Here is a 21,074-nt window from a genome sequence, read left to right on the forward strand (position 1 = left end):
TCCAGCACTTTGTAATTTAAATGATACAATGACTGAGGTTAAAGTGCGGACTGTAGTTTTAATTTGAGGGTATTTTCATCCATATCGGGTGAACCGTTTAGAAGTTACAGCACTTTTTCTACATAGCCAACCCATTTTAGGGAACCAAAAGAATTTGTACAAATTCACTTATGTGTATTAAAGTTGTCAAAAGTTTAGTATTTGGTCCAATATTCCTAGCATGCAATGACTACATCAAACTTCTGGCTACAAACTAGCATCCACATTAATATAAAAGTGTTCAGAAACAAAATCTATTCTTATTTACAATAAAAGTGACTCCAAAATGACAACACATTATTATCCATGAATTTCTATTGGGCACCAAATAATCGGAAACCCAACCAAAACAAACTGCAAATGTATCCAACAAGTTTGTAGAGTCACAAGCATGATGTAGTCACTGCGTGCTAGGAATATGGGACCAAATACTAAACTTTTGACTACAGTAAGTTAATACACAAGTAAATTGTCCCAATACTTTTGGTCCTCTAAAATGAAAAGACTATATACATAAAGTGGTGTAATTTCTAAACGGTTCACCCGATATGGATGAAAATACCCTCAAATTAAAATATGACAGTCTGCACTTTAAGGCCCCAATGTAGCCATTTTTATGTAACAAGTAAGTACCTAACTGTGTTTGTTTCAATTAAAGTGGTCAAAAACAAACAAAAGAGCAATTTCTCAAGCAAGAATTTAGCTAGGAATGTCTGGGAGGGCCCTGAGGGCGGAGGGGAAAACTGAAAACTAGCTGTTATTGGCAGAGAGGCTTGGAACTTTCTTATTGGTCTATAAACAAATTTACCTGGTGATGTCACCAGGCAGGTCAAAAATCCATCCCACCAAAACAGGCTGAAATTTCAGGCAGTCTTTTCAAAAAGCTCTTACACTAAAGGGGCATTATCATTTTCACAATATTATTCTAACCTTATAGAGTGGAAATATATTTAATAACAGAAAAACCTATTTTGATTGCACTGGGCCTTTAACCTCAGTCATTGTGTCATTACAAAGTGCTGGAGTAGAGAACCAAAACAACAACAGAAATTGTCAAGGTCCAAATACTTTTGGACCTCACTGAATATACAGTAGTTGTGTTCTTATTCGATCCCCTGGCTTTGACTAGCAATACCTTTCAGTCCGGACTACAACTCACTTGACATCACTATACTAATCCCTTTCATAACACCATCAAATGGGGGCTCTAGGGAACATACTTAAGTTATTATCCCCTGCTGCTGCATGAAAAACGAATCGCATAAGGAAGATATTGTAGTCTTTCTGATTCTACTTTTTGTCCGAATATACTCCATTTGTCATTTCTGGGAACATACATGCCTTAGCCTACACAACATTCAGGGAGCCCCTCACCTCCAGATGGCTGTCGTTTCTTGCGAGGCGACCGAGGCTGTCTCTGGTAGGGGTCTGAGGGACTGTACAGCTCTGAGGTGCCCATGTTCAGGAGGAGGGTCTTCTGAAGGTAGTCCACTACAGCCAGACCATTGCTGTTGCCAAACGCCACACTGAAGGAAAAGAGAATGCGCTAATTTTTTAACTGATGTCATCTGCAGTTTTATAAACAACACGAAAGGTTTTCAGCCCCTAAGGCAGGGGTGTCAAACTCATTCCATGAAGGGCCTAGTGTCTGCAGGTTGTCGTTTTTTCCTTTCAATTAAAACTAATCAGTGACCTTAATTCACCAATCAAGTAAAAGGGAGGAGCGAAAACCCGCAGACACTCAGCCCTCCATGGAATGAGTTTGATACTAAGGCAACCAATAAAGCCTTTGACACAGTTACAGTATATTCCCTTTGTGTATGATCTCTGCATGAATACAACCGCAGGTGATGTGTCTAATGTACATCTTGACCATCAAGAGTGCAGTGGTTCGTGCGGACACAGACAGACAGGCAGGCAGACGTAGACTTACAGTCCGTATAAGGAGTTGACAGCCAGGCTGGTGATCTGCTGAGGCGGCTCCCCACTAACCCAGACCAGCTGAATGACCAGATCCACCTGGTAACCAGGAGACTGCTTCAGAGGGGAGCTCCGGACTCTGCAGTGAAACAACACACCAGGATTAGATGACTTGCGGTGTTAAAAGTGAATACTGTAGTGTACCTAGATACACATCTACACTACCACCTATTGTTCACATGCATTTGTATCTGCATTAATCTTATATACAAATAGCCTAATTATTATCTTATCTTCACAGATGGCACTTTTTGTAATAAAACACTATATTGGAGATTTGGAGTCTACAATTGAAATGTCAGTGCTAAGCAGGAAAAAAACATTAACTGTTTGGTTCGTACTTGAGGCATGGTACATTATCCCGGGGCCCGTCATCAGTTGTGGAGGGCTGGGTCTCAGGGGGGTCTCCCTCCTGAGTTGGGCAGGAGGAGTGTACTGGGGTAGATGGGGTGGGAGGATGCTCTCCTGCAGTGTCTGGAGAATCCACATCATCCAGCTCACACTGCATACGGACCTCCAACAGCTGAGAGTCAACAACAAATATGTTATTTAATTTTTGTTGTTGAGTAATTTAGCAGACACTCTTATCCACAGCTATTTACAGTCATAATTAGGGCCCTGTGTTTTGGAGTATCATATCACATGACCTAGAGCTTAACCATTAAAATTAAAGAATTACACCAAAAATGAAAGCAATTGAGGATGGTGCTGGACCATCTGACATAAAAAGAAAAGGGGAAAGTTTGATGAAAATCTTTTAAATAAAGGTTCAAATCCAGGTCACGTGACATTAATGCTCAAAACACAGGGCCCTAGCGATAATATCTAGTCATAAACATGAAAACTAATAGCAGGTGAAATGGGAAATCAGGGGGAAATACTGGTTTTGGATATAGGTAAAGTTCAACGATTTTATGAATGGAGAATGATGTCAGAAAAGCAGGAATTCCAGATTAGTCGGGTAAAAAAAACATCCCTGTAATACACCCACACAATATACAGTTGAAGTCGGAAGTTTACATACACTTAGGTTGGAGTCATTAAAACTCGTTTTTCAACCACTCCACAAATTTCTTGTTAACAAACTATAGTTTGGGCGAGTCAGTTAGGACATCTACTTTGTGCATGATACAAGTCATTTTTCCAACAATTTTCTTAAGAAAGATTATTTCACTTATAATTCACTGTATCACAATTCCAGTGGGTCAGAAGTTTTACATAAACTAAGTTGTCTGTGCCTTTAAACAGCTTGGAAAATTCCAGAAAATGATATCATGGCTTTAGAAGCTTCTGATTGACTCAAATGAGGTCAATTAGTCTATTGGAGGTGTACCTGTGGATATATTTCAAGGCCTACCTTCAAACTCAGTGCCTCGTTGCATGACATCATGGGAAAATCAAAAGAAATCAGCCAAGACCTCAGAAAAAGAGTTGTAGACCTCCACAAGTTTGGTTCATCCTTGGGAGCAATTTCCAAACGCCTGAAGGTACCACGTTCATCTGTACAAACAATAGTACGCAAGTATAAACACCATGGGACCACGCAGCCGTCATACTGCTCAGGAAGGAGACGTGTTCTGTCTCCTAGAGATGAACGTACTTCGGTGCGAAAAGTGCAAATCAATCCCAGAACAACAGCAAAGGACCTTTTGAAGATGCTGGAGGAAACCGGTACAAAAGTATCTATATCCACAGTAAAACGAGTCCTATATCAACATAACCTGAAAGGAAGCTCAGCCAGGAAGAAGCCACTGCTCCAAAACTGCCATAAAAAGCCAGACTACGGTTTGCAACTGCACACGGGGACAAAGATTATACTTTTTGGAGAAATGTCCTCTGGTCTGATGAAACAAAAATAGAACTGTTTGGCCATAATGACCATCGTTATGTTTGGAGGAAAAAGGGGGAGGCTTGCAAGCCGAAGAACACCATCCCAATCGTGAAGCACGGGGGCGGCAGCATCATGTTGTGAGGGTGCTTTGCTGCAGCAGGGACTGGTGCACTTCACAAAATAGATGGCATCATGAGGAGAGAAAATGATGTGGATATATTGAAGCAACATCTCAAGATATCAGTCAGGAAGTAAAAGATTGGTTGCAAACAGGTCTTCCAAATGGACAATGACCCCAAGCATACTTCCAAAGTTATAGCAAAATGGCTTAAGGACACCAAAGTCAAGGTATTGGAGTGGTCAGCACAAAGCCCTGACCTCAATCCTAAAGAAAATGTGTGGGCAGAACTGAAAAAGCGTGTGTGAGCAAGAAGGCCTACAAACCTGACTCAGTTACATCATCTCTGTCAGGAGGAATGGGCCAAAATTCACCCAACCAATTGTAGGACGCTTGTGGAAGGCTACCCGAAACATTTGACCCAAGTTAAACAATTTAAAGGCAATGCTACCAAATACTAATTGAATGTATGTAAACTTCTGACCCACTGGGAATGTGACGAAATAAATAAAAGCTGCAATTAAACCATTCTCTCTACTATTATTCTGACATTTCACATTCTTACAATAAAGTGGTGATCCTAACTGACCTAAGACAGGGAATTTTTACTAGGATTAAATGTCAGGAATTGTGAAAAATTTAGTTTAAATGTACTTGGCGAAGATGTATGTAAACTTCCGACTTCAACTGTATATTCAAAACGCTGCATTGGTATGATATTGAGAAACTGGTTGCTACAGTTACCTGCACCACCTCAGTGGTTATTTCCTGTTTGCTGAACCTATAGATGATGACGTGGGCAGAGACTCCAGCCACACACAGCATCCTGCTCTCTGGGCACCACGACAAGGTCTGGATGGCGTAGGGATCCTCATCCACTATCTCCGTGCTCGGCTTCTCCTCCTTACCGCCCTTTAGAGCCTTCTCAAACACCTTGGCAGTCTTCAGCTTGTACAGTACTTGGAGCATTACTAGAACAAAGGAAGGGGGATAATGTAATGAACTATGAGCAACGACCTACATACTACACACAAATGTATTCCATTGCTTTACAAAAGGGACAAACCATTGTGGTATTCCTATTTCATCCAATTATATAATAGAAGGAATCAAATGAAAACGCCACTCACTTGCAGAAGCATCCCAAAACTTGATTGATCCATCAGCATGTCTGTTCATTGCAAAGAAGGAAAATGAGAACAGTTTTGTTTGTAAATGCATACCGTAAATAAATCATCGAAATCCAGTTTGTGTTAGGTAAGTGTTGTGCACATAGACGTATTAAGAATTACTTATAGAGGGGAATTATAGGATCTCTATGGTTGTGTTTCTGTCTCAGCCTTCAGGTGTTCGGTAGGTACTCACCCAGTGACGATGATCTCAGGGTAGCTTAGTGTGCCTTGGCCCCAGTTACCACCACTTATGGGCCATTCCTGGAAATACAAAAAAGGTATTTACTACACAAATATAACCTTGTGACCACATAAATACAGTCAAAGCCCTATTCCAATATAAAACAATTCAGTAAGCCCTATTCCAATATTGAAAAACAAATGTAAGCACATAACACATTTCTTAAGTGGGATAAAGCCTATTTTCTAAAATATTATTTTTAAGTGGGATACATTACCTTCTTACTGTAACCAGGTCTCTTTTGCCAGGAGCCAACAGAGTAAAGTGCAGGTATGAGTTCAGGAGGGCAGTCAGCAAAATATTCTACGCACGTCACTGGAGACTTGTGGATCGACAGAGAGTACGGGTTCTCAAATATTGGGTATCTGTCAGTCAAAAGGGAAAAAGCTGTGGTTGTAAGACACTAAGACTTAGAAGAAGAATATTACTTTAGTGTCCAATGGAAACTTGTCCTCTGCTTTCATTCTAACCCCTCCCCCCTACTATATGTCAAGTCTGCAAACAGCAGGCCATCGTTCCATGTATCCTGCCACCATAAGTAAACATGCAAGTAAGCACACAAGTAGCCTACTGTAACTACAAAACTCACCCAATTTGTCTAAGGTCGATGACAACTAAATCCTTTTCCAAAAGGACAACTACAGCATAAGGATCCTGGAAATCTGTGAGGACGCAGAATAATTTTTTATTTATTTTTTAAACATGTTAAAAAGAGTTAAACCATTAGAAAACGACAGAAAAGTCTTGATAAAGAAATCCTAATGATAGTGTTAGATATTGAAGCTTAATATACAGTGCCTTCATAAATTATTCACACCCCTTGACCCTTTTTCACATTTTGTTGTTTAACGTCTTAAATGTAAAGATGTTTTTATTCAATTCAGTCTGGTATGAGAACGCAGCAGGGACTTATCTGCAAAAGCAGGATGTCTGCGGAATGCTGGATATCTTGGCTATTGATCTGTGCCTTAAAATCTTTGTGACTTACTATCATATATGGGCATATGAATGTATAAAGGCAGGCTGAGCCGAAGACCTCATTTCAAGATGGATGCTACCTAGAGTTGAAGTCGTCGGAAGTTTAAATACACCTTAGCCAAATACATTTAAACTCAGTTTTTCACCATTCCTGACATTTAATCCCATTAAAAATTCCCTGTCTTAGGTCAGTTAGGATCACCACTTTATTTTAAGAATGTGAAATGTCAGAATAATAGTAGAGAGAATGATTTATTTCAGCTTTTATTTATTTCATCACAGTGGGTCAGAAGTTTACATACACTCAATTAGTATTTGGTAGCATTGCCTTTAAATTGTTGAACTTGGGTCAAATGTTTCGGGTAGCCTTCCACAAGCGTCCCACAATTGGTTGGGTGAACTTTGGCCCATGCTCTACCAACTGAGCCACATGGGACCAAGTTTCTAGAAGGATTGGATCCACTTTTAGATCTGTAAGTAAATTATTTTCATGACTTGACAGAGATAATTTACTATATGTATTTCATTTTTTATAAGTTGTCTGCTTTTTGTGCATTGGATTTGGTTTGCATAGGCCTATGTAACAAGTAATTTCAATGTTATATAATTCCAAAGTAGTTATTGTCTATGTTTCATATTACTTCACTGTTTGCTCTTCTGAGTTTCATCCTTTGCATAGATCACTAAACTCTCATTGTTAATGTTGTTAATTTGTGGTTCTCACCTGTTCCTTTGTCTCCAAAGTGTTACTGTTTGCATTGTGTGTGTGCACTTCACACCTTCGTGAGTCACTTTACAGATAAAGTTTAGGCTTGGTGTTTTTACTTTACACTAATGTCATTTTCTAAATTTAGTCAACTGTAACTATGTGTGTCTTACAACAATATATCCCTTTATTTTATTCACCAAAGTGGTAGGATGCTGAGATTTTTGATGATAACATTTGAGAGCCACCACTCCCCGCCGGTCAAGGTCTTCACTCCCCAATGCTGTCAATCACCACCTCTGATGGTTCTACATCCACTTTTCATAGACCTCTTTGAAAAAGAAAATAGGGGCTTGTGGCACCATTCCTCCGAACAGAATCGGGTTCCCCAAGACCAAGGTAAACGACATGTCAAAGACAGAGGAGAGGGGGACCATACGTTAGAGCAGGACTAACAAAGAGTGGTAGGATGCAGAGATTTTTGATAACATTTGTAGAGCCACCCCTCCCCATAAATTGCCCCCACCGGTCAAGGTCTTCACCCCCCACAGATATGTCAACCAATCACCCCGTCTGATGGGCAGCCGTGCTTCTAGCTCTTAGGAAACTTTGCAATCATTTTTTTTTTTTTTATGTATTACTTCTTACATTAGTAGCCCAGATTTTTTGTTTGTGTTATTACATAGAGCCGGGAAGAACTATTGATATCATAGCAGCGATAACTCACCGCACTACTAGCATTACGACGAGGAATACGTCTTTCCTGAATCGGATCCTTTGTTCGCACCCTGCAGGGCAATTTAACTGATTCCAGAGGCCGACCCAAAAACACCGCCGGCGGAGGAGAGGTACTCTGAGTGGACTTCTAGTCCAACTTAGGAGGCGCGCACACCACCCACTGCTTCTGAGTATATTACTCGCTAATGTTCAGTCTCTGGATAATAAAGTTCACGAGCTCAGGGTGAGGATTTCTTTCCAGAGAGACATCAGGGATTATAACATACTCTGTTTCACGGAAACTTGGCTCTCTCGGGATATACTGTCTGAGTCCATCAAGCCAGTAGGGTTCTCAGTTCATCGCACAGACAGAAATAAATATCTCTCCGGAAAGAAGAAGGGCGGGGGTGTATATTTCATGATTAACGACTCATGGTGTGATTGTGATAACATAGAGGAACTCAAGTCCTTTTGTTCACCCGACCTAGAATACCTCACAATCAAATGCAGACCATATTATCTCCCAAGAGAATTCTATTCGGTTATAGTCACAGTCATGTATATCCCCCCTCAAGCCGATACCACGACGGCCCTCAAGGAACTTCACTGGACTCCATGCGAACTAGAAACCACATATCCTGAGGCCGCATTTATTGCAGCTGGGGATTTTAACAAAGCAAATTTGAGATCAAGGCTGCCGAAGTTCTATCAACACATTGACTCTTGTACTAGTGCTGCTGAAACACTCGACCACTGCTAGTCCAACTTCCGGGATGCCTACAAGGCCCTCCCCCGCCCTCCTTTCGGCAAATCTGACCATGACTCGATTTTGCTCCTCCCTTTCTATAGGCAGATACTCAAACAGGAAGTATACTTGCTAAGGACAATTCAACGCTTGTCTGACCAATCGGAATCCACGCTTCAAGATTGTTTTTATCACACAGACCGGGATATGTTCCAGGTAGCTTCCGACTGGGAATATGGCAGAATACAAAGAGTGTAGTTATTCCCTTCGTAAGTCAATCAAACAGGCAAAACATCAGTATAGCGACAAAGTGGAGTCACAATTTACCAGGTCAGACACAAGACGTTACGTGGTAGGGTCTACAGACAATCACGGACTACAAAAGGAAAACCAGCCACATCGCGGACACCAGCATCTTGCTTCTGGACAAGCTAAACACCTTCTTTGCCCGTTTTGAGGATAACAGTGCCACCAACGAGGCCCAATACGAAGGACTGTGGGCTCTCCTTCTCCGTGGCCGACGTGAGTAAGACATTTAATCGTGTTAACCCTTGCAAAGCTTCCGGCCCAGACGGCATCCTAAGCTGCGTGCTCAGAGCATGCGCAGACCAACTGGCTGGTGCGTTTACGGGCATATTCAATCTTTCCCTATCCCAGTCTGCTCTCCCCACATGCTTCAAGATGGCCACCATTGTTCCTGTACCCAAGAAAGCAAAGGGAACTGAACTGCCTATCGCCCTGTAGCACTCACTTCTGTCATCATGAAGTGCTTTGAGAGACTAATCAAGGATCATATCACCTCTACCTTACCCGTCACCCTAGACCCACTTCAATTTGCTTTCCGCCCCAACAGGTCCACAGACGTTGCAATCGCCATCGCACTGCACACTGCCCTATCCCATCTGGACAAGAGGAATACCTATGTAAGAATGCTGTTCATTGACTATAGCTCAGCCTTCAACACCATTGTCGCCTCCAAGCTCATCATTCAGCTTGAGGCCCTGGGTCTGAACCCTGCCCTGTGCAACTGGGTCCTGGACTTCCTGATGGGCCACCCCCAGGTGGTGAAGGTAGGAAACAACATCTCCACTTCGCTGATCCTCAACACTGGGGCCCCACAAGGGTGTGTGCTCAGCCTCCTCCTGTACTCCCTGTTCACCCATGACTGCGTGGCCACGGACGCCTCCAACTCAATCATCAAGTTTGCAGACGACAACAGTAGTAGGCTTGATTACCAACAATGATGAGACAGCCTACAGGGAGGCTGGGAGTGTACTGTATCTTAGTCTATGCTGCTCTGACATTGCTCGCCAATATATTTATATATTCATAATTCCATTCCTTTACTTAGACTTGTGTGTATGTTGTGAAATTGTTAGATATTACTGCATTGTTGGAGCTAGAAACACAAGCATTTCGCTACACCCTCAATAACATCTGCTAAGTACGTGACCAATAGAATTTGATTTGAACAAGGTGCTTTTTGTGAAATGGAAGGACACTAGGAAAGTAACCATGCTCACCACACAGCATAAGGCATTCAATAACAACCATGTCTCAAGGAGGAAGAATGTCCTCATTCCTGTGAAGGACTACAATGCCAGCATGGGGGATGTGGACCTATCTGATGCTCTGATAGGCTACTACCAGGTCCTCCACAAGACCAGAAAGTGGTATAAGAGAGGTTTGCTACAGTAAATGCTTTCATTCTCCACAAGCAGATGGCCAAAGCAAAAGGTCAAACCCCTCTCTCCCAGTTGGAGCAGCTGGTGTTTGAAATGGCCGAATTGGGGACCCAAAGCAACCTCACAACCATCACAAGACCCCCCACTCAAGGTGAATGCCACTATCCAACACGCATGCCAAAAGACAAAAAGGAAGAACTGCAAGCATAGCACAAAACACAGAGGAAGGGAAAAGGGGGAAATGACAGATCTTTTGTCTGAAATGCCAGTTCGCTTTTTGTTTCCTGGCAGAGAGGGACTGCTTCAAAGACTATCAGGACATGCACAAGCTACGTTGAAAGTGAAATCTAATGATCTACACCTGGGATGTAAAACCAACACGAATGCCATTTGTAAACAGTTCAGCTTATTTCTATTTTTGCACCTTTTTTAGTGAAGGACACGTGTCTAACCAAGTTTGTGTTTGATAAAACATTTTTATATATATTTTATGTATATCAGTTGCTTTTGTAAACAGTTAATTTGTATGTGGGACCAATACATTGGACATGCCTAGGCTAAACATTCTGGCACTTTGGAGAGGTTGAAAAAAACACTTGGATATCCCTTGTATGTACCCCGACACCACCACAATGTTTGAGAGAGGTTGATATGGTATGAATTGTGTTTTTATACTGAACAAATAGCATTTAGGGATTGCAAATATGTAATAGCACTGGAATTATCTAACTTATAGACATATGCCACTTTGGAGAGGTTTAGGGACACTTGGAAACGTCCCGTGACCACACCTGACACCACTTACTAAAACATCTGCCCATTTCTAGTTGTTGGGTCTATCAATCCCATTTTATTCGTATATTGTTCACATGTTGTGGAAGCCATCTGATCTGTTTCCAGCTCTGGGAATCAATAATTCACTCAGATTGTCAATGAAAGACAACTTTCAAAATAAATAAAAAAACGAGATAAAAATGTGTGTGTGCGCTTGATCTTGTGTATTCTGAACTATGTAACACCTATCTATCTTCTGGTCATTTCCTCAATCTCCCAGATTTCTTCTTTCCAAATATACCACGTTTTGGCATGTCAGATTTTTTTGTCACTAGCCTACAAACAATACCCCATAATGTCAAAGTGGAATTATGTTTAAACATTTATTTTTTTTACAAATTAATAAAAAATGAAAAGCTGAAATGTCTTGAGTCAATAAGTATTTAACCCCTTTATTATTGCAAACCTAAATAAGTTTAGGAGTAAAAATGTGCTTAACATGTCACATAGGTTGAATGGACTGAGTGTGCAATAAGTGTTTAACATGATTTATGAATGACTACCTCATCTCTGCACCCCACACATACAATAATCTGTAAGGTCCCTCAGTCGAGCAGTGAATTTCAAACACAAATTCAATAATAAAGACCAGGGAGGTTTATCAATGCCTCGCAAAGATGGGCACCTATTTGTAGATGGGTAAAAAAATTGACTATCCCTTGGAGCACGGTGAAGTCACTACAAAGATAAAGGCATTCTTCATAACTCAGTGGCCGGAGAGGAAGGAAATCACTCAGGGATTTCACCATGAGGCCAACGGTGACTTTAAAATGGTTCGAGTTTAATGGCTGTGATAGGAGAAAACTGAGGCTGGATCAACAACATTGAAGTTACTCCACAATACTAACCTAATTGACAGAGTGAAAAGAAGGAAGCCTGTACATAATAAAAATATTCCAAAATATGCATCCTTTTTTCAGCAAAGCACTAAAATAATACAGAAAAAAATGTGGCAAAGCAATTCACTTTTAGTCCTGAACAAAAAGTGTTATGTTTGGGGCAAATCTAATACAACACGTTACTGATTACCTCTGCTTATATTTTCAAGAATAGTGGAGGCTGCATCATGTTATGTGTAATCGTTACGGACTGGGGAGTTTTTCAGGATAAAAAAAAAGAAACAAAATGGAGCTAAGCACAGGAAAAATACTAGCTTTCCACCAGACACTGGGAGATTAATTCACCTTTCAGGAAAATGACCTAAAACACAAGGCCAAATCTACACTGGAGTTGCTTACCAAGAAGAAAGTGAATGTTCCGGAGTGGCCGAATTACAGCTTAGACTTAAATTTACTTGAAAATATGGCAAGACCTGAAAATGGTTGTCAAGCAATGATCAACAACCAATTTGACAGAGCTTGAAGAATTTTGAAAATAATAAATTGGCAAATGTTGCACAATCCAGGTGTGGAAAGCTCTTAGAGACTCACAGCTGTAATCTATAAAGTATGGACTCAGGGGTGCAAATACTTATGTAAATGAGATATTTCAAATTCATTTTCAATAAATTTGGAAAAATATCAAAAAAAAGTTTTCCCTTTGTCATTATGGGGTATTGTGTGTACATGGGTGAGAGAAAAAAATCGAATCCATTTTCAATTCAGGCTGTAACAACAAAATGTGGAATAAGTCAACAGTTATAAATACTTTCTGAAGGCACGGTGGCTCTCAAAATGTATCATTATCCAATTTCAAAATGATTTTTTACAGCTATATGCTTCCATAGTATACAACTCGAACTCACCATTTGGATATGGTGTTTCGCAGAGCGTGAGGAAGTCTACGATGGGATAGTCCATCTCCAGGAGGGCAGTACTCTTCCCATGCATCACTGTCAGACAGGCTCTCCTGCACCCTGTGTCATAGGACAGGCCTCCAGACATGACCATGAAGGCATCCCTAGATAAGAAACAAGTAAATTAAATAAATAATACAAGACCTATCATATGGTCAAGTGTGTCGCAGGACAGGCCCCCAGATGGCACCATGTGTGGGTCCCTGGTCTAGCCTTTATTTATTATTGTTTAATCGGACAACCAATCACTCACCCAGCTCTTGTCGTTTTGTACTCCACTTTAAGGATAGGTTTGCATGGTTCTGGCTTCTTTCCATCCTTGGGCTGCTTACCTGAGATGTCATTTTGCACAAAAAAAAAATTATTTTCTGTACACTGATTAATAAAACTAGTAAACATGTATTTAAATGCCCACATAAACATATAGTCTATCATAACTCATTTAGGCGTGCTCAAATGAAATTGTAATTAGTCACATGTGCTGAAAATTGTATTTGTCACATGCGCTGAATACAACAGGTGTAGACCTCACCGTGAAATACTTACTTACAAGCCCTTAACCAACATTGCAAAGATTAAAAAAGTTTTAAAAAGTTGCTAAATAAATTAAAGGAATAGTAGTAACACAAAATAATTTTAACAAGGCTATATACAAGGGGTACCGGTACAGAGTCAATGCGCAGGTGTTCGGGTTAGTCGAGGAAATTGAAGTAATATGTACATGTAGGTAGGGGTAAAGTGACTATGCATAGATAATAAACAGAGAATGTAAATGTGTGTGTGTGTGTGTAGCGTCAATATGCATGTGTTTTGTGTGTGTGTACGTGTGTGGTTAGAGTCCAGTGAGTGTACATCAAGCCTGTGCAAGAGTCAGTGCAAAAAATATCAAATAAGAATAAAATAAGGGGGTCAATATTGTAAATAGTCCATTTGATTAACTGTTCAGCAGTCTTATGGCTTGGGGGTAAAAGCTTTTAATGAGCCTTTTGGTCCCCGACAAGGCGCTCCAGTACCACTTGCCATACAGTAGCAGAGAGAACAGTCATTGACTTGGGTATTTCGAGTCAACAATTCTGACACCGCCTGGTATAGAGGTCCTGGATGGCAGGAAGCTCGGTCCCAGTGATGTACTGGGCCATACGCACTACTCTCTATAGCGCCTTGCGATCAGAAGCCGGATACTCTCAATGGTGCAGCTGTAGAGCTTTTTGAGGATCTGAGGTTCCATGCCAAATCTTCTCAGTCTCCTGAGGGGGAATATGCGTTATCATGCCCTCTTCACAACTGTGTTGGTGTGTTTGACCATGATAGGTCCCTAGTGATGTGGACACCAAGGAACTTAAAGCTCTCGACCCGCTCCACTACAGCTCTGTCAATGTGAATGGGAGTGTGCTCGGCCCTCCTTTTCCTGTAGTCCACGATCAGCTCCTTTTTTCTTGCTCACGTTGAGGGAGAGGTTGTTGTCATGGCACCACAATGTCAGGTCTCTGACCTCCTCCCTATAGGCAGTCTCATCGTCTTTGGCGATCAGGCCTACCGCCGTTGTGTCGTCGGCAAATTTAATGATGGCGTTGGAGTCGTGCATGGCCACACAGTCGTGGATGAACAGGGAGTACAGGAGGGAACTAAGCACGCAGCCCTGAGGGGCCCCCGTTTTGAGGGTCAGCGTGGCGGATATGTTGTTGCCTACCCTCACCACCTGGGTGCTGCCTGTCAGGAAGTCCAGGATCTAGTTGCAGGGGGAGATGTTCAGTCCCAGGGTCCTTAGCTTAGTGATGAGCTTGGAGGGCACTATGGTGCTGAATGCTGAGCTGCAGTCAACGAACAGCATTCTCATGTAGATGTTCCATTTATCCAGGTGGAAAAGGGCAGTGTAAAAGTGCAATAGAGATTGCGTCAACTGTGGATCTGTTGGGGAGCTATGCGAATAGGAGTGGGTCCAGGGTTTCTGGGATGATGGTGCTGATGCGAGCCATGACCAGCCTTTCAAAGCATTTCATGGCTACAGATGTGAGTACTATGGGGCTGTAGTCATTTAGGCAGGTTACCCTGGCGTTCTTGGGCACAGGAACTATGGTGGTCTGCTTGAAACATGTAGACATTACGGACTGGGTCAGGGAGAGGTTGAAAATGTCAGTGTAGACACCGGCTGGTCAGCACACGCTCGGAGTATGCGTCCTGGTAATCCGTCTGGCCCTACAACCTTGTGAATGCTAACTTGTTTAAAGGTCTAACGCACATCGGCTTCCCTATGTTGTGCTGTTTCCATCCATCTTTTTTCCCCCCTAAGGTGCATTGAGACCCTTGGTGGTATGTCTGTGTGTACAACAGAACGTACCGTGTGGTGTGATGGTGATTGTAGGCTTGGCAGGGATGCGTACGTTCCATGTAGTCAGAGTTCCATCTGAGTGGCTGCAGGTGAACTGTTTGCCCTCATGGTGCCAGGCTACTGAGTGGATAGCCTGGAGATGAAGAGAAAACACAGAGATAGGAATAAACACAGAGTGGCTGCTTCATAGTGTATATTAACTTTGAGGGAAATAACAGCATGTTGTGGTGTGGATCTCATGACTTTTAGAAAAGGCTATCTCTAACATCCTATTTTTCCAAAATATTGCTACATAATCAGTCAGAATCCACAAAAATATACATTTCTTACAAATCCATTGGTACTTTCCAAAAATTACGTTGAATTGAGCATCAACATAAAGCCCCAATACAAACTTAAGCAATGAAGATCAATAATGTAGTACGACAAATCATGAACAACATTGTTCACTGTGTATTTCATATTTAAATGGAACTTCCCCTCTTCCCAGTCAGTTCCCACAGGAACCAACAGCCACAGGAAGATGCCTTACCTCATCATAATTGTAGCGGTAATCAGCTTTTTTGCATTTCAGGTCCCACAACACAACAGTCCCACATTCAAATCCAATCAAAATCTGCCAAAACAACAAAACATTTTGAAAATTAGATTTTTAGTAGCATGTTGTAAATAATCAGTAATGTTATGAAGCTCTGGAATGAATAAATGAATGTTCTTTGGAAAGTTCCGTACCTTTCCCTCGTCCATAGGGTTATCACTGATGTGGACCACAGGCCCAGGGTGTGACTTGGAGGACCTAAGGAGGTACAAGGGGAGATGGAGGGAACATGCTCACTCCTAACATGCTTGGCTTCTACTGTCTGTTTGATTCAAACGATGAATGTAACATTCTTATCTAATTAAATTCTTCTTCCTGGTTTACATTCCAACTTCCTCAGCTGTCAAGGAAATGAATAGTCTAAGTCAGGGGTCTTCAACCCCCTCCCAGGCAAACCCAGGGACCCCCACTGTACGTTAGTGGGGAAGAAAATACCATGTCTTGTCTTACCATCAGGTGAACGATAAAGGCAAGGAGAAGTAAACAACATTTTAAAATGAATAGATTTGGGAGATAAGAGTTCAGGTGGGCTTTCACACCTCACCAAACAAAGGAAAGGAGGGGTGCTCGACAACAATGACACAAATCATGAAAAGGGCTTACCAAGAAAAAGTTCCAAAAGGACTAATTCGAGGCAGAAAGGAGTTGGAGCAGTCAAGAAAAAAGGCAGAGAATAATTCATTTTAACTCACTTTAATCCATTGTTCAGGATGAGTACAGGTGACTGACTTTGACACTAAAGAACACGTCAGCTTGATGTCAAAATGTCAGTCAACTGTACTCATCCTGAACAAAGTTATTACTCTCTGTTTTTTTTGCTGAGTGCTCCAACTCATTTCTGCCTCGAATCAGTCGTTTTGGAGATTTGGTAGATCGTTTTTCATTATTTTGAAAGAGTACGTGTAAACTCTAACTTAGCCTATGCGCTAGAAAGGTAACTACAAACACATTTTCGCTAAGAGCATCTGTTTACTTTGTTAAACAAAGGTTAGTAATGTGTTGGCAAAAAAGTATGTCCAAGTCAAAAAAGCTTACCAGCAGCACTTGCCGCACTGGTAGCCTACAGTATTTGCAGGTACTTTTTCAAAGCATATGTCAGATACTCCAGTGAGTGTAATTTGCTCAATATTAGGAATTGAAAAATAAAGTTGACATCATTAGAAAGAAGATCTATATTTTTTTATATAAATGTTTATGGTCCCGCTGCAGTACCTCCGCGGACCCCTAGGGGCTACGGACCCTTGGTTTAAAACCCTTGGTCTAAGTACAAAAAACACGGCAGAAATGGCACAAAAGAATAAACACAGTCTTTGACAGACTTCTAACTAACACACAGGTTGCGTCCCAAATGGCACCATATTTCCTGTATAGTGTACTATTTTTGATTAGAGCCCATAGGGAATAGGATGTCATTTGGGGCGTAGACATAGAAACCTAAGCAGATAACAGCATAATACAGACAGACTCACAGTTCGATGGCTTTGTTCCACATGATAACGTAGCCTGACAGTGTGAAGGACTCAACGTTGACGATGTGGATGTTTCCTTTCTCTGTGCCAATGTACAGCCATTTACTCTGGAAGGGCAGGTGACAAAACGTGATCCTGGAGGGGCAAAGGCAAAACTAATCAAGAGGTGAATCGCAAATGGCATGCTATTCCGTATATAGTGTACTACTTTTGACCAGTGCCCATAAGGTTCTGGTCAAAAGTAGTGCACTATATATGGAATAGGGTGCCATTTCGGATGCAGACATTATGATTATTTGATCATGATCCTGTCAAAATGGGAGGGAATAATGTAAAAAGGTGAATGAGAAAGAGTATATTATTTCTTAGTTACTTCAACAAACATAACTACATCAAGTGTAGGTTCACCTGTCAAATACTGTAAATCTGAGCTTTCTCTGAAGCAATAAATTATACACATTAAAACACATTAGAAAGGGCGACCTAATAACCTATTTTAGCAAGGGACATATCAAAAATTCTACAGTATTTGACAGGTGAACCTACACTTTCATGTGACAAAAAGGGTCCATAATAAATACACAGTGTAATATTTGCATACAGAGCCAGCAGCATGAATTCCTATCTGGTAGCAAGCAACTGACTGGCTGTGTCCGAAATTATACACTATTGCCCAATGGGCCTTGGTCAAAAGTAGTGCGCTATAAAATGAAGACGGTGCCTTGAGAAGTCTTTCATTAGAATAAAACATGATATATCACTAAATGCAGACGGAAAATGGTTACTATGGTATCAAGCAGGTTCAAGGGCTATTGGCCAGACAGAGAAGCGGGAGAGATTCAACAAGCAGCAGGAGTAATTTTGGACACACATATACCCCAAATTGCACCCTATTCCCTAGATGGCACACTACTTTTGATGGGCCTTGGTCAAACGTAGTGCACTATATTGGGAATAGGGTGCCATTTTGGACGCAGCCACAACCGCAGAGGGGGTGAATTAAGACGAGAGAAAAGACTTAAAAGGGAATATTTCATATGATGACTCACGGGTCTAAGTTAGCCTATTTGAATGTAGCTACAGCTTTAGCTCTATTCAAATACGACCACTGTTCACGTTATACCTACATACCTCTCTCTGTTGAATTTGAGAGTGTGCAGGATAGCTGGCTGCTTCTGCCTCAGGTTCCACAGATGAACGCTGTCATCAGCTAAGGCACTGACTAGCGCCCCCTGTTGATAGTGGTTATAAAGGGGTTATAATACCTCCACACATCTAATAAAGAACCAACAGTGTAATTAATGTTCATAATGGCACACGGTTGCAAAAAGTTTTACAAAAATGTGTGTTTCTCATTCGACAAGTACACATTTCACTCCATTTTGGACATTTTCTTTCGTTTTTGCCTGCCTATTGAACATAACTTCAGTGAACATGCTAACAGGACAGGTCTGAGTCAGAGGTAGGGCTGAATAAAACAATATCATGTCCATACAATAAAGAACCCATTACAGAGTTTTGCCTCCACAAAGCCTACATTACTGTTAACTCAATGTGTTCACTAGTAAAGATTCATGGTCCATTAAAGGGTAGGAAGCACGCGTTTTTACTAACCAAAGTAACAACACAGTGTGGTCAAAGATTTAGTAACTTAGTTGTAGTCACGGTCTGGTTACCTATAACTACAAACATAGTTATGTTTTGTGGTTTTGACATTTATTAACTTATTTCCGGAACTACCCACAATGCACTATTTCTCAACGTCATATGGAGGATCTATTCTGTGCTACCGAAAATTTTCCGACATTTTGATCGGTTTTATGTAATAAATCCCAAAATAGAAAAGTGAGCTGTAACTTTGCTTTGGGACTTTAGACACAAAACTATATGCTAAATATGGTAACGTTAATGCGACCTACCCTTTAAACATTGGGTAATAACCACTAGGCTAGTTACATACTGTCTAACTGTAGTGCATGCTAATGAGCAGATAAAACAGATTATATAATGGGAGAGGAATGGGGCTGAACGGATAAGGCAATGATTCAATCCAGGACTTTATCAATAGTATTTCCTCGATTCCATAATGTCCTTTCTCCTCGATTCCTTCTCAAAACGCATTGGAGGTTCTGTCCCTCGGACCTTCTTCTCAAATGCGTTTTGAGAAGGTGAGAACAGAGAGGAAACACTGTTGAGACAGAGCCCTGGGGAGTGCTGCTGGGGAGCGGGACAATAGAGTTGGATAGAGGGGGAACAAAAATGCAAAGATGTGCCCTGTACCCAACTCTATGAGTGGGACTCACCTCGTTGACCAGGAACTGGAGCTGAATGACAGCTGCACCACTCTCATGTTGACAGTAACACTCCACACCCGCACGGCCAAAACTAAACACCTCAGTCAAGGAACAGACCATACAGGAGAGATGGACTACGTATTCATCATCAGCATCTGGGTTTATACACATCCCCAGGGGAAATTAGATTTGTCACCAGCAAGACACATACAGCACCAGCCATCGTGTAAATATTTTGTGTAAATACCCATTCTGGCAGGGTTCAAGGAAACAATACAGATGTATAGTAATTTAAAAGGGAGGCATGGTAGTACTGTATATGACTGGCACATGAGAATCCTCCTATGCTTGGACCATGTTGCATTCAACTTCAGCAATGGGTCTGGATGATGTATTTTCCCTGAGCCCAAGAGTTGAATGAGCTTGGAGATCCCAACCACAGAAAGTTAAGACTCTTTGCTTCCCTCCCTTAGCTTTTAAAACAACACTGACTGACTCCGCTCCACACAACTATATCTGTCCATATGACTGACTAAATACAAGTGAGGGACTTATAAATAAAAACCAGTGGACCATGACAGTGTTATTCATAACTCTATGCATCAATCAGTATGGAAGCCAATTTGACAGGCAGCACAGGGCTACTGCGGAGTATCAGCTCTCTCTCTCCGAGTGTGTCCCAAATGGCACCCTATTCCCTAGTGCACTACCTGTGACTAGAGCTCTGGTCAAAAGTAGTACAATACATAGGGAATAGGGTGCCATTTGGGATGCAGGCTGTGGGGTCCTTCAAGTCAGAGGTTTCCTGTCTGCTGACACTGTGAAACTATGACCCCAAGGCCACTGATATACTGTACATAACTGCCAAGCAACCATGGGAACAGTCCTGTGAGAAATAATTCACTGTGGAATTGAGACAAGCGGTCTCAAAATGAATGTAGATTAAATGAGTTAGACCTTAAAAATACCTACAGGGCCAATCTGTAGTCTGTTTACAATTACATTGTCTACAAACAAAAGGGATAAAACAAGCTTATGTGTTGGTTTCTAATGGGGTTAGAAAGTTTAACTAAGGCGGCATTTATAAGTCATAAGTCTCAACTTACATAAGTCTCAACTTACTCAACTTACTTACTCAACTCATTTATAAGTCTCAACTTACTGTTTGTTGCAAGTTAGAAAAGACAAGGTGCAATTTCGAAATTTGGTTGTGCATCAGCAGTTTCTCTCGTTAGCTAACACCCATGTTACATTTTTTTTTAGATTGGCCAGCTAACTTAGCACTAAACTATCTAAACTTGTTATCATGGTCGAATTACAGGCCAGCCGCTGTCTAGGGGGGGGGGGGCCACTAAAATGTTTTGCTCGCAACGTGTGTGTGTGTGGGGGGGGGGGGGACTGCCAGCCTCCTTAATGTACCTGGTGGTGAAAATGAAAAGAGCACCAGATGACAGACATGCTCAGAGATAAGGCCTGCTGTACTGTACACACTGAGTGTATGACAGACTGACCAGGTGAATCCAGGTGAAAGCTATGATCCCTT

General features: G+C 41.5%; 1 protein-coding gene across 6 annotated transcripts in view; it reads right to left on the bottom strand.

Moving 5' to 3' along the window:
- The window catches only part of stxbp5b (syntaxin binding protein 5b (tomosyn)), a 63,219-nt gene that overhangs the window by 18,283 nt on the left and 23,862 nt on the right, over nucleotides 1-21,074 (bottom strand). For all 6 annotated transcript variants that reach the window (XM_045718230.1, XM_014197159.2, XM_014197167.2 and 3 more), the window contains 16 exons: nucleotides 19,541-19,622; nucleotides 18,369-18,469; nucleotides 17,238-17,372; nucleotides 15,903-15,966; nucleotides 15,703-15,786; nucleotides 15,180-15,303; nucleotides 13,095-13,173; nucleotides 12,791-12,945; nucleotides 5,971-6,043; nucleotides 5,599-5,746; nucleotides 5,334-5,401; nucleotides 5,099-5,139; nucleotides 4,713-4,939; nucleotides 2,361-2,542; nucleotides 1,973-2,098; nucleotides 1,414-1,565 (listed from right to left, as the gene is read on the bottom strand). In XM_045718230.1, the coding sequence (XP_045574186.1) occupies nucleotides 1,414-1,565; nucleotides 1,973-2,098; nucleotides 2,361-2,542; nucleotides 4,713-4,939; nucleotides 5,099-5,139; nucleotides 5,334-5,401; nucleotides 5,599-5,746; nucleotides 5,971-6,043; nucleotides 12,791-12,945; nucleotides 13,095-13,173; nucleotides 15,180-15,303; nucleotides 15,703-15,786; nucleotides 15,903-15,966; nucleotides 17,238-17,372; nucleotides 18,369-18,469; nucleotides 19,541-19,622 (1,841 nt within the window). The remainder of the gene's footprint in view (nucleotides 1-1,413; nucleotides 1,566-1,972; nucleotides 2,099-2,360; nucleotides 2,543-4,712; nucleotides 4,940-5,098; nucleotides 5,140-5,333; nucleotides 5,402-5,598; nucleotides 5,747-5,970; nucleotides 6,044-12,790; nucleotides 12,946-13,094; nucleotides 13,174-15,179; nucleotides 15,304-15,702; nucleotides 15,787-15,902; nucleotides 15,967-17,237; nucleotides 17,373-18,368; nucleotides 18,470-19,540; nucleotides 19,623-21,074) is intronic.

Source organism: Salmo salar, chromosome ssa01 (genome assembly GCF_905237065.1).
Source record: "Salmo salar chromosome ssa01, Ssal_v3.1, whole genome shotgun sequence".
NCBI lineage: Eukaryota > Metazoa > Chordata > Actinopteri > Salmoniformes > Salmonidae > Salmo > Salmo salar.